General features: G+C 48.6%; 1 protein-coding gene across 2 annotated transcripts in view; it reads left to right on the top strand.

Annotated features, from left to right (window-relative positions):
• Kcnj6 (potassium inwardly rectifying channel subfamily J member 6) overlaps positions 1 to 12,035 on the top strand; it is a 261,777-nt gene that overhangs the window by 174,435 nt on the left and 75,307 nt on the right. For both annotated transcript variants that reach the window (XM_047564538.1, XM_047564539.1), the window contains exon 3: positions 5,655 to 6,575. In XM_047564538.1, the coding sequence (XP_047420494.1) occupies positions 5,655 to 6,575 (921 nt within the window). The remainder of the gene's footprint in view (positions 1 to 5,654; positions 6,576 to 12,035) is intronic.

Below are 12,035 nucleotides of genomic sequence, written 5' to 3'. Positions count from 1 at the left end.
AAATATAGGATTGGAAAACATTTTCCCCACTTCGAGGGCCACCTTTTCATTCAGCGGGTTATTTTTGAAGAGGGAGAACCGGGTCTCTGTGTACTACGGGCCCGCCTGAACCTGGAGGAAGCCAGGCTGGACTAAGGCGGCCCCTCCCTCTTCCCGCAGTGGACTGCAGCAACACTGGGTCCCCAGCCCTCCGGAGGCCCTCCTCCTTCAGGGTCCAGCCAGCCATCACAGGGAGAGCTGACCCCTGGCAGGCCTCTGGATTTCCGTCCCCCTTCCCCTCATCAAGGACCCTGCGGAGTTCATTTATGATTTTCCAGGGTTCAGGTCAAGTGTCTCCGTTTCTAAACTGCCAGATGCATGGATGAGCTGCCTTCAAGCCAGCGCTTTATAATTCTTATATCTCTGTGCGATCCGTTTCTTAAATCAGACATCAAAAGAGGGTCTCCATGGGTCATTTGAAAATTCCTGGTTTTTTTCTTATTATAGAAATAACATAAAATCATTCTAGAAAATTTGGGAAAGTAAGAAAGTTTAACAGGAAGACTAAAAGCAAGCACAAGCCCCCTCCCCAGAACCAACCTGCTGTCTTCCACCTGCTTTTCCTGCCTGGCTTTGCTTTCACACATGCATTGTGTAAACAACTGAGTGACCTTGCGTCTCCCCCAAGACACCGAAAGGTCTTGAAGGACTTTCTGGACCTTTTCTTGCGCACTGGCAGTTTTACCCATCAAATTCCTATGTAACTTGAAATGTAAGACTTTTGCAGGAGGGGGACATCCACCAGCAAGCAGGCCCCCCGGGCAGCTCTCCCTGGACAAGGACAGCACCTGCTGGTGACTTCACCTTAGCTGCTTCTGTACAAATTGACCAGCTTTCTAAAAGAGGGAAGGAGGGAGGGAAAATACAGCAAAAGAGAGAGAAAGGGTAAAAAAACCAAACACTTGGGCTTCCTCACACAAGCCCACGCTTACACCAAGCCAAAATCCGTGGTGCAAATCCGTGGTGCAAATCCGTGGTGCAAATCCCGGGGGCCCTTCCCCACCTTGTGCACATTGGCAGGGCACGTCACAGTCAGCAGAGGGTGCCTTGTCCTCGGCACACTCTGTGGCCAACACACCTGCTGGCTACCGATGGAGCCCAGCAGCAGCTATGCTGGATGCTGGCCAGGCACCGGGAGGCCTGGACCAGAGCAAGTTCTGGAAGGGTGCTGCGGAGAGCGTCTGTCGCCGCTGTGCAGGGACACGGGAGACACGTCACTTTCCCCTCCAGCTGCAGTGCCGCTGCTCAGCTCAGAACGCTCTTGGAAATGCACTTCAGATCCCCACTGAAATCCACACCTGGGTTCCCAGAAAGAAAGAAAGGAAAACTAAAGCCCTCATTAACAGTCCCTCCCCTTCCCTGCACACACCGCACGCGCGCCCGTGGGCTCCTGAGGCTGGGCTCGTGGCTCCGACCTGGAGCGGCCCTTTCTCCCTGTGCAGTGGCCCTTCGTGACTCCGGTCACAGTCATGAGGCTCTCATCCCCTCTCCTGCACCTGCCACAGGCCCAGCCCACCCCACCGCCCGCTGCCTCTCCTCCTCGCTGACTCGGCCTCTGGACCCCAGGGCTTCTTCCCTCCTCCTACTCGCGTTGCCTTGGCTTCCGTGTTTCCCCAACTCCGTGCCTGTTCCTCCCAGCAGCCACTGTTGAGCCGGAGGCCCACCTGCTTCCGTGATGCCCTGGCCTGCACCTGTCACCACCGCAAATGCAGAAGCCCCACCAAGACCTCCTCCCACCACAGACTCCTAGCAGCCCAGGGCAGTTCTGCTCACTGGTCTGCTTCCAAAGGCACTGATGTGGCCCGCGCACTTAGGTTCTCCCCCAACGCCAACGCAAACTTTGGATCGAACACATGCCCAATCTTCCAAACACACCCGGAGCACGCCATCTTCTGCTTTTCTTTTGTCTCTCTCTGCTCTTTCCCATAACCAGTCCCCCTGATTGATAGCTCTTCTATCTGCTGAGAGGCACCATTTATTTCTGCCCAGAAAATTAGAGGTAAGACTTGATTTCATAGTGGAGAGAAGACACATAATGGTTCAAACACAGCCGTGGTTCTTCTTGCTTCTAGACAGATGGCAGGTCTCCAACGCCAACTCAGGACCCAGGCTCCCTCCCCTCTAAACTCCAGTATCCCCCACAGCAGGGGCAAAAGCATACGGAGGGGCATGTCCCCAGCTTAAGACTGTGGCCCAGAAAGACACACCCCACTCAGGACCAGGACTCAGTCACCATGGCCACCTGACTGCAAAGAGGATGGGGGATGTGACTTGCCCTGCAGACCAGGACAGGGATCTGCAGAAGGTCTCACCAGGCTGCCCAGAGCTCTGTCACTCCTGCTTCCCTGGCCTTCCAAGCAGGCAGCCTGCATCCAGATATCTGGAACTTGAAGTTTGTGTTTGAGCTGAAATGGGGGAGAGCAGCTTCCAATTGGGACAGATTTCCTCCCTGACTTTTTTTTTTTTTTTTTTTTTTTTTTTTTTGTCGATGGACCTTTATTTTATTTATTTACTTGTGGTGCTGAGAATTGAACTCAGTGCCTCACACATACCAGGCAAATGCTCCGCCACTGAGCCACAACCCCAGCCCCTGACATTTTTAAAGTATGAAATACCACTGGAGACCGAGGAGAAGCAGTTCATCTAACAAACCCTCTTCTTCCACCTCAGGACTCAAGCTGAGGGCTCAGGGAGGTTTTGCAGAGCCAGCCAGATAACCGGCAGTAAGGCCGGAGTGTGACCCAGGGCCTGCTGGCTCCTTCAAGGGCTCTGCAGACTTGGTTTCCCAACCTGCCAGGGTTTGGTCCCAGTGGTCCTGCCACGTGGGGTCACGTTGGGAGGCCATTCAGGGAAGGTCAGTAGTGAGCACCCCAACATGACCACTCAGCAGGAGAGCATGTGCCGTGTAGGGGTGCTGGCCGTGAGTAGGGATGGGACCCTCTGCCCATACTCACTGGCCTTCCGTCCATCCCAGCCTCTCCTCCAGTCCTGCCCCGGCTTCTGTTCTAAGAAGGAAAAAGCAAACTTTCTCATTTGCGAATGAAGGCTATGGAGAGCAATGATCTAAAAGCCAACGCTGTCAAACAGACAGCAGCTCCGCAGAGCAGGTGCATTCTGAACACAGATCCATACCACTGACTCTCAAGGCAAGTAGCCAGCTGTGGGCAGGATTGGGCCATAAGTGAAGCTGGTACCACGCAAACCGCCCAGCCATTCTCTTGTGCAGATAAATGATGTTTCTCACCAGATCTCAATTCTCCTCTAACCAGAGAAAAACGTTTGCTGCAGAGCAAAGGCAGAGCTGAGTCAAAGGACCCAGAATGAAAGTCTGGAGGGAGAAACTGCTTATGAAATTTTCAGAAACTCTAAAACTATTTGTTTAAGCAAGTAATTTCATGCAGCAGCTTAGACACTTTTAATAGCAGAATCAGTTCCAAAGCTCCCTCCAAACTCAGATTCTAAGGAAGGCTTCCTGGCACACGGTTGGCTAATGGTTGTGCCATGCATTAATCACGAAGGCCATCAGAAAGAAATTGCCACGTGCCAAGCTACAGATGTTAGATGCTGAGGCAGAAATGGAATCAAATGTGTGAATACCCAGAAGAGGGAACGTGTGTCCACACTTTTTTTAACCTCGGCATTGAATCAACCATTAACGTACAATGCATGCATGCATTACCAATAAACACCAGAAAATTTTTAAGTCCTGAAATTTGAATAATAATCATAAGACTTTTGTTCAAAAGTCTTGCCTTAAATGTTAAAGGGAGTGGTTTATCACCAAAGGATAATTGTGAGCTGTCTCATGCTGGGTGTATCACAGATGTGGTTTCTTCCCTTTTGCCTGGTAACAACCCCATGATTGGGGAAGCACTACACTAAGATTTGCTCTCACTCCAGTCAGATGGCAATGATCAAGAACACAGATAATAATAAATGCTGGTGAAGATGAGGGGGAAATGGTATCATTGTGCATTGTTGGTGGGACTTCAGATGAGTACAACCACTCAGTATGGAGGTTTCTCAAAACACCAGGCATGGAACCGCTGTATGACCCAGCTATCCCACTCCTTGGCGTTTATCCAACAGATCTAAAATCAGCGTACTCCAGCGATACAGCCTTCTCAATGTTTGTAGAGCCTAATTCACAATAACCAGGTTATGGAACCAGCCCAGATGCCTGTCAATAGTTAAATGGAGAAAGAAAATGTGGTGTCTGTACACAATGGAGTTTTATTCAGTCATAGAGAAGAATGAAATGATGGTATTTACCAGTAGGATGGACACGGAGAACACCACGCTAACTGAAATAAGCCAGTATCAGAAAATCAAGGATGGAATTTTTTTTTTTTTTTTTTTTTTTTTTGGTCATATGTGGAAACTAGAACAAATTAAGAGAAAGAAGGAAGGGCTAGGACGTCATAAAGATATAGGTAAGACCAAAAGGGACAGAGGAGGGCCAGGAAAGGGGAGGAAATGCAGGATGAATTTAACAAAATGTGCATACATAAATATACCACAGGGAGCTTCACCTTTATGAATAAGTAGGAAAAAATCAATCAAAAGTACATAAATAAATGACTGAAAGGAAGATGGTGGAGTAGAGGGAGGAGGGGAGGGAGATGAGGAACCAGGAGCGAAATCAAATTCCATGCGTGTATGATTTTGTCAAAATGAGTTCAACCAGTATGTGTCATTCTAGTGCTCTCAAAAATGAATAAAAGTCAATTTGAATGAAAACCAATTTAAACACCCCTATAAGTTTGGTATCCTGATTATTTTAAGTGAGAAGACTGAAGCTCAATGAGTCTGATTAGTGCATTGGTCAGTTGAAGCGGCCACACAGCTCTGGGTGCTTGAACAGCAGAGATTCGTTTCCTCGCGATCCTGCTCTGGAGGTTGGGAGGACAGGATCAGGGTGCCCGCAGGGTTGGTTCTGGTGAGGTCTCTCTCCCAGGCCTGCAGACAGCACCCCCCCACCCCCCACCCCACCCCCATCCTCCATGGCCTGTTCTCTCTTCATGTGCATCTTGATATCTCTTCCTCTTCCTATAAGGACACAAATCCTACTAGATTCGGCCCTTACTCTTTTAGCCTGAAGTTATCTCCTTTCAGGATCCAACTCTAAAGACGGTCACACTGGGGGTCGGGGCTTCAACCCATGGGTTTGAAGAGACATGGTTCAGTTCCTGACAGCATGCCCTAGAGTCCACACTTGCTAAGTGGTAGACATGAGATTGTCTGCATCCAGAGATGTCTTCTTTAAAGAGCTCGCTGCCTCGCTCATGCCACAGATGTCAGACGGAGCATGGGACATCCAGCCCTAAGAGCTGACTCAGTGGGCGCCGTTGGCAGAGAGGCGATTTTGCAGAATAAGTTCCATCCTCATGGGCTGGGCGGTGAGGGGCCGACATGAGCTAGCTTGCCGAGCACAGGAGTCCAAGTCAACCAGAACCCTGTCCAGATGGCACCAAGTAAACATGGCTTTGTTCACCTCGTTCATAGCTATCCCAAAGGTGTTTGGTTTCTGCGCCATATACAGAGCATGTGGTTCTGTTACCTGCAGAGAGCCAGCATCTCAATCAGTTTTTCTTTTCTTTTCTCCAAAACACCAGCTAATGTCCTGGAGGGTGACTCCATGGATCAGGATGTGGAGAGCCCCGTGGCCATTCACCAGCCAAAGTTGCCTAAGCAGGCCAGAGACGACCTGCCAAGACACATCAGCAGGGACCGGACCAAAAGGAAAATCCAGAGGTACGTGAGGAAAGACGGAAAGTGCAACGTCCATCATGGGAATGTGAGGGAGACCTACCGCTATCTGACAGACATCTTCACCACGCTGGTGGACCTCAAGTGGAGATTCAACCTGTTGATCTTCGTCATGGTTTACACGGTGACGTGGCTCTTTTTTGGAATGATCTGGTGGCTAATCGCATACATCCGAGGAGATATGGACCACATAGAGGACCCCTCGTGGACTCCCTGTGTCACCAACCTCAACGGGTTTGTCTCTGCTTTTTTATTCTCCATAGAGACAGAAACTACCATCGGTTATGGCTACCGGGTCATCACAGATAAGTGCCCGGAGGGAATTATTCTCCTCTTAATCCAGTCTGTGCTGGGCTCCATTGTCAATGCATTCATGGTAGGATGCATGTTTGTAAAAATTTCTCAACCCAAGAAGAGGGCAGAGACCCTGGTCTTTTCCACCCACGCAGTGATCTCCATGCGGGATGGGAAACTGTGCCTGATGTTCCGGGTCGGGGACCTGAGGAACTCCCACATCGTGGAGGCCTCCATCAGAGCCAAGTTGATCAAATCCAAACAGACTTCAGAGGGAGAGTTCATCCCCCTGAACCAGACGGATATCAACGTGGGCTACTACACTGGGGATGACCGGCTGTTTCTGGTGTCACCACTGATCATCAGCCATGAAATTAATCAACAGAGCCCTTTCTGGGAGATCTCCAAAGCTCAGCTGCCCAAGGAGGAACTGGAGATTGTGGTCATCCTGGAGGGTATGGTGGAAGCCACAGGTAAGACGGGCTGTCCTGGCTCCGTTTAAACTGTGCCTGATGTTCTTACTTGCTACAGATACATGATACTGAGCCCAACCCCTGTGGAATCGCTGCGTGCTTGGTGACGCAGTCCAACTGTGTGCCTTACAGCCTTAGGCACGCTCACCAAGGCGTCCAGACACTTAGGTTTTTAAAGGCCTTTAGAAATAAATTAATGAACACAAAAACACCACTGAATCTATTTTAAATTTCCAAATATTCACTTAAATTAAAATTCGATCTCTCTAAAGCACTTTTTAAAAGGTTTTAAAACATTAGTAATTTAAATACTTGTGGTTGTTTATTACCAAGCCAAGAGAAAGAAGTTTTTCCAAAACAAGCCTGAGAAACTGCTCCAATAAAAAATGCATATTTACCCCTTCTTTAGGCATCATTTGAAAGACTTGTTGCATTGGTTTTTTCTTTTGTATCAAGTGCACCCAGTGTCTCTCTACACTCTACCCCCACAGAAATTATACTGCAGACCTGGTTAAACAAATAAGTAAAAATTAGCCAGCTGCCATGGCGCATGCCTATAATCCCAGCCGTGCTGGAGGCTGAGGCAGGAGGATCACAAATTCAAAGCCAGCCTCAGCAACTTAGTGAGACCCTGTCTTCAAAGTAAAAAAATAAAAAGGGCTGGGGTTGCGGTTCAGTGGTTGAGTACCTCTGGGTTCAATCCCTAGTATCAAAATAATGTTTTAATTAAAATGAAAAACTCCAGGAGAAAAGGGGGAAAAATGTGAAGGTCCTTCACATGGGTAGGTAATCCTATTGACCCCTCCACTGTTCCCGAGTGAGCGTGGGTGTGTTTTAGGGGAGGCGAGCTGTTCTGTCAGAACTCAGGAAATGACCTGATTTTACTGAAGTCTTCACTGAATTCTGCACTTCACACCTGCCCCACACCCCAATAGCAAAGTGTGTTCTGTCCACGTTTGTCCACAACAAACCCTGACCTGAGCTGAGAGGGCACCCCCGGGAGGAGTGCCAGCTAGCACCTGGATCCTGTGACTTACCTGTTCTCAGGTGCCGCTGCTCACCTGGGGATCCTCTGCACCCTGCGGTCTGTACTTCAGTGGTTTGAAGTCTTGAATTTGAGGCTGTGAGTTGGTTCATACTGTTGCAGGGGCAGGCCTTCCAAGAAACTAAAGCAGCTCAAAGAGCCCCCTTCCAGCCCCCATTTCAGACATGTCACTTAGAGTAACAGGCATGAGTTTATTGAAGGGACAGGGGACACACTCAAGGAAGAGAGCAGAGGAACAGAGTGTCTTATGGACATTATCTCGGGCCTGCATTTCTGCTGCAGATAGCAGGGGTTTGCTGAGGAATGTGGCACAGCCTGTCCACTGAGGCCAGGCAGGGCTGCAGGTACGTTGCTTCTTGAAAAAGAAAGCATGTGGGGTCAGCACCGTGGGCCCCTGTCATTGGTCCCTCAACCTTGTGTGCCGTCACTCACGACTCTCTGCCCTGTGTCGGTATAATCCAAAAACGCATGCTCAACACCAGGCAGGCTCTGCATCAGCTACAACAGGGAACCTAACCCCACGGCCCCTTCCAAAGGCAAGTCCCTGACTGAGCATTTCTGTCCCCCTCTCTCTTTGGTGGTATCCAATTTATGAAAAGTTTTTGAAATATAGCAAACATTGGAAACATGAGTAAAGGGCTCTGCATGGAACTCTGGTAGGAGAGCTTTTCTTTCCATTGAACAAAAGAACTTGGACCTAATCTGAAAACAGCTTTAAAGAGTTACAGCACCCAGTGGGCCCTGCATAGCCACAAACCCACATCCCTGGGTTCCGCATCTGCAAAGCCAATCAACCGTGGGTTGAAAATATTTTTCAAAGTATCTGCTTTGAACCGTTACTGACTTTTTCCTCGTCCTCATTCCCTAAGCAACACCACATCTTGGTTCCCTACATAGCCTTTACCTGGCTGTAGGTGGAGTAGGCAGTCTAGAGCTGACCTAAGGCTTGTCGGAAGATGCCCACAGGATCTGTGCAAATACTCCGGCCTTTTTGCACAAGGGGACTGGAGTGTCTGTGGATTGGGGTATCCTCAGGGTCCTGGAACCTGTGCCCTGTGGCCACTGAGGGACAACGGCATATGTATTTCACACCTACTGTGTAGCCGGGTACTGCACCGAGTAGTCAGGATATAAGAATGACTGAGAGAAGCCGACATCAAGCTCTCTGTGCTTAGTGGGACTGTTCCCTGTTTCCAACCAGGAAGCCCACGTTTTCAAGATGTCTCTCCGTATCTTGAACTGCGGCTGCTGTGGGATACTGAACCAGCACTGCAGGCGTCACCGGGCTGTCCGTCCTTAGGACTGATTTTTGGGTGTGCTCAAGAGGCTATCCTTGTATGGGGAAGGAGGGAGGGAGGGGGAGGGAAGGGCAGCGTCACTTCAACAGGGAGCTCTGTCTGTGCCACAGACCAGACGCTTGTCCACCTCCCTGAGCTCGGGACTCTGGATCCCCCGGTGGTGTCCTCTGAGGCTCAGCCTAGGGCAGTATGAACTGACCACACTTAGTCAGGCGTTTCTGTTTCGTTTTGATCGTGCATTATAATCATACAACATAGGAGGGTTCACTGGGAGGGATTCAGACACGCACGGGACGTGACCTACTCCAGTTCAGTCCCCAGCACTTCCCCTTCCTCTCTCCCTCTCCCTCCCCAATCCCCTTCGACTGGTTTATTACAATTATATATAAAATGGGACTTGTGATAAATTCATATATGCACATAGTATAAATTTGGTCGATTTCATTATCCAGTGAAGTTTTTATATCAGATTCTTTCTGTGGATTCCCCCAGTAGGGCAGGAGGGAGATGAAGCTTATCACTGTGTCTCTGATCCCTGGAGATGTAGACTCTGGTTTCTGATGTTAACCTCAGCTTCAAATTGCGGAAGTGGGCTTTGTACCCCCTCAAACCAAAGCCTGTTCTCAACACATAAATGAATTTGGAGTCAGCAGATTTTCTCTGCGATGTACTTGAGTGGGAATTCTCCCTGGGGCAGACCTTGTCTTTCTGATGACAGCTTGTAATGAGTGAGACAATCCAAAGCAGGAAACCTCTTTTTCTTGGTAATTAACAGTAATACTTGCTTCTGAGGCTTAGAGGCCTTTCCACAGCTTGCTTAGAAAAACCTGTGAGTTGCCAGCAAAAGAATCAAGACTCTCACCGCTGTCCCTGAGAAAAGGCAACCATTCTCAATTTTCTTTTTAAAAAAACAGTTTTCTAATTTTTGGAAAGTGGAGGAGAGGTGTTCTAGAAAGTTCTGGAGGTATCTGGAAGCTGGACATGTCTTGGTCCTTCCCTCAGGGGATTCATACAATTCGATACTTCCAGCACAACTGATCCCTCAAGCTACAGCAGGATGCTTTTTCTTTGTGAATGAAAACCGCAGTTGGGATTTATGGGCACTAAACAGGCCCTTAGGGAGGAACAATGTTCAATATATCAAAGCCACAGGAAAAAAATGTGGACCAAATGCACACTCGAGGAAAACAAATTCACAAGGATCTAATTATTCATTGTAGTGCAGGAATGGAAATCAGGAGCCATGAAAACAGTAAGCTGACACAAAACGGCTTCTGCTGTTCTCATGACTTCCTTCGAATATTCTTAGCTGACCTTAAATGACTGTTCTGTGGTCTGGATGAGCGGACATCTTTCGGGCAGCATCCAGGCCTCCGCTCGCCCTTCCTATCACACAGGCCGCAATAGGACGGGCGTGGCCCTGACGTGGTGTTTCTGGAGACCAGAGCTGTCCTACGGCGGAGGACCACTTGGGTTCTTCTGTCTGCTGCCCGAGAAGGCAGGATGCGAGTCGCGCCCGTGCTCAGTGCCTCGAAGGACTCGGAGAGGACAGACCCGCATCCTCCACAGGTGGCTGGTCCTGATCCTGCCTGAAGTCAGAGCCCTGCTCCAGGCCTGGTCCTGCCCGAGGGATGGTGGAGGCGACCTCTCAAGACCATTCCAGTCATGTGATTCTATTTTTGAAAATGAATCAAACCCTGGAAAATTCTGACACCAGCCGCCCAGACACCCAGGAGCTGGCTGTGTCTCATCTGCAAATATATTTTTAAAGGGGGCCCTTTATGTTCCTGACACATGGGCAATTTTGAGATAGTGATGTTTACAGAAGGTTTCTCAGCTACGTAAACAAACATGATCTGCAGCTGTGGCAAATGCGCATTAAAATAGTAAAGCTTTCACAGAGCCTGTTATTTATAGAGGCCAATGGGCCTCAAGGCTGAAGGCAGCCACACAGAGCTGGGACCCCTGCCAGCAGCTTGCCTCGCCGCAGCCCTCCTGACTGATGAACTTCCATATTTACCCCCAGCGATCATGCAGCGGTGACAGCGAGCCCTTCTCTATACTTCGGCAAGTGTGCCCCAGCAGATGAATCCCCGGCAAGCCTTTTGAAGCTTTATAGTTTATGTTTTTAATATGAAAATTATAAAACGTATCCAAAAATGGAGCAAATCGTACCATTAACCCCCGGATACCCATCGCTCAGCTCTGATACCTGTCAGCTCATGTCGAAATGCGTCACCTGCATCCTGCTCACTAGCTGCCTTTGGGGTCATCTCATTTTATCTGCAAGCATTTCAGCTATTTCTCCAAAAGATAAGGACACTTTCCAAAGCACAACGGTGACACTACTGTGGCAGCTAAAATAATTACCAGTAATTTCTTAAGAGCCAATGTCTACTAACTGTTCAAAGCACAATTGTCTCATGAATGGCAGTTTTTGATTGTCTTTTACGATGTTTGTTTGAATCAGGACCAAAGGGAAGGTTAACACACTGTCCCTGGGTGAGATCTCTCTTAAGCCTCTCAACCTAGGGCTCCCCTTCCATCTCTGATTTATTCCAGCTAATGTTGGCTTTTTTGTTTGGTTGGTTTGGTTTTGGTTTTGGTTTTTTCTCAGAGAATAGAACTTCTGAAAGATTTAAATCCTGCCTTTAAAAGTGGGGGGAGGGAGGCTAGGAAAAAGCCAAATGAATGAAGCATACTAGATAACACTCTGCAGTGGTCCCTCCGTATCTGCTGGTTCTGCATTTGTGAATTCAACCAACCAAAGATGGAAAACATTCGGGGGAAAAAAAAAAGGCCAGCTGTCCTGAATATACAGAGACTTTTTCTTGTCACTATTCCCTGAACAATGCAGTATAACAACTATTTGCATAGCATCTATATTGAATTCAGTATTGTAAGTAAGCAGGAGTTGATTTAAAGTCTATGCAAGGGTGTGTGCAGGATATATGCAAATTCTACACCATTTTATATAAGGGACCTGTGCATCTGCAAATGTGGATATCTATAAGAATCCTAGGAACAATCCCCCCGCCCCAGATATCAAAGGACAATGTAGATCAGTAACCAAGGTGGGTTGCCCAGAAGCCATGGCCTGTTACCAAACAGAAGCCC

This window comes from Sciurus carolinensis, chromosome 9 (assembly GCF_902686445.1).
Source record: "Sciurus carolinensis chromosome 9, mSciCar1.2, whole genome shotgun sequence".
Classification (NCBI taxonomy): Eukaryota; Metazoa; Chordata; class Mammalia; order Rodentia; family Sciuridae; genus Sciurus; species Sciurus carolinensis.
This window is presented reverse-complemented; position numbering and strand designations above follow the sequence as displayed.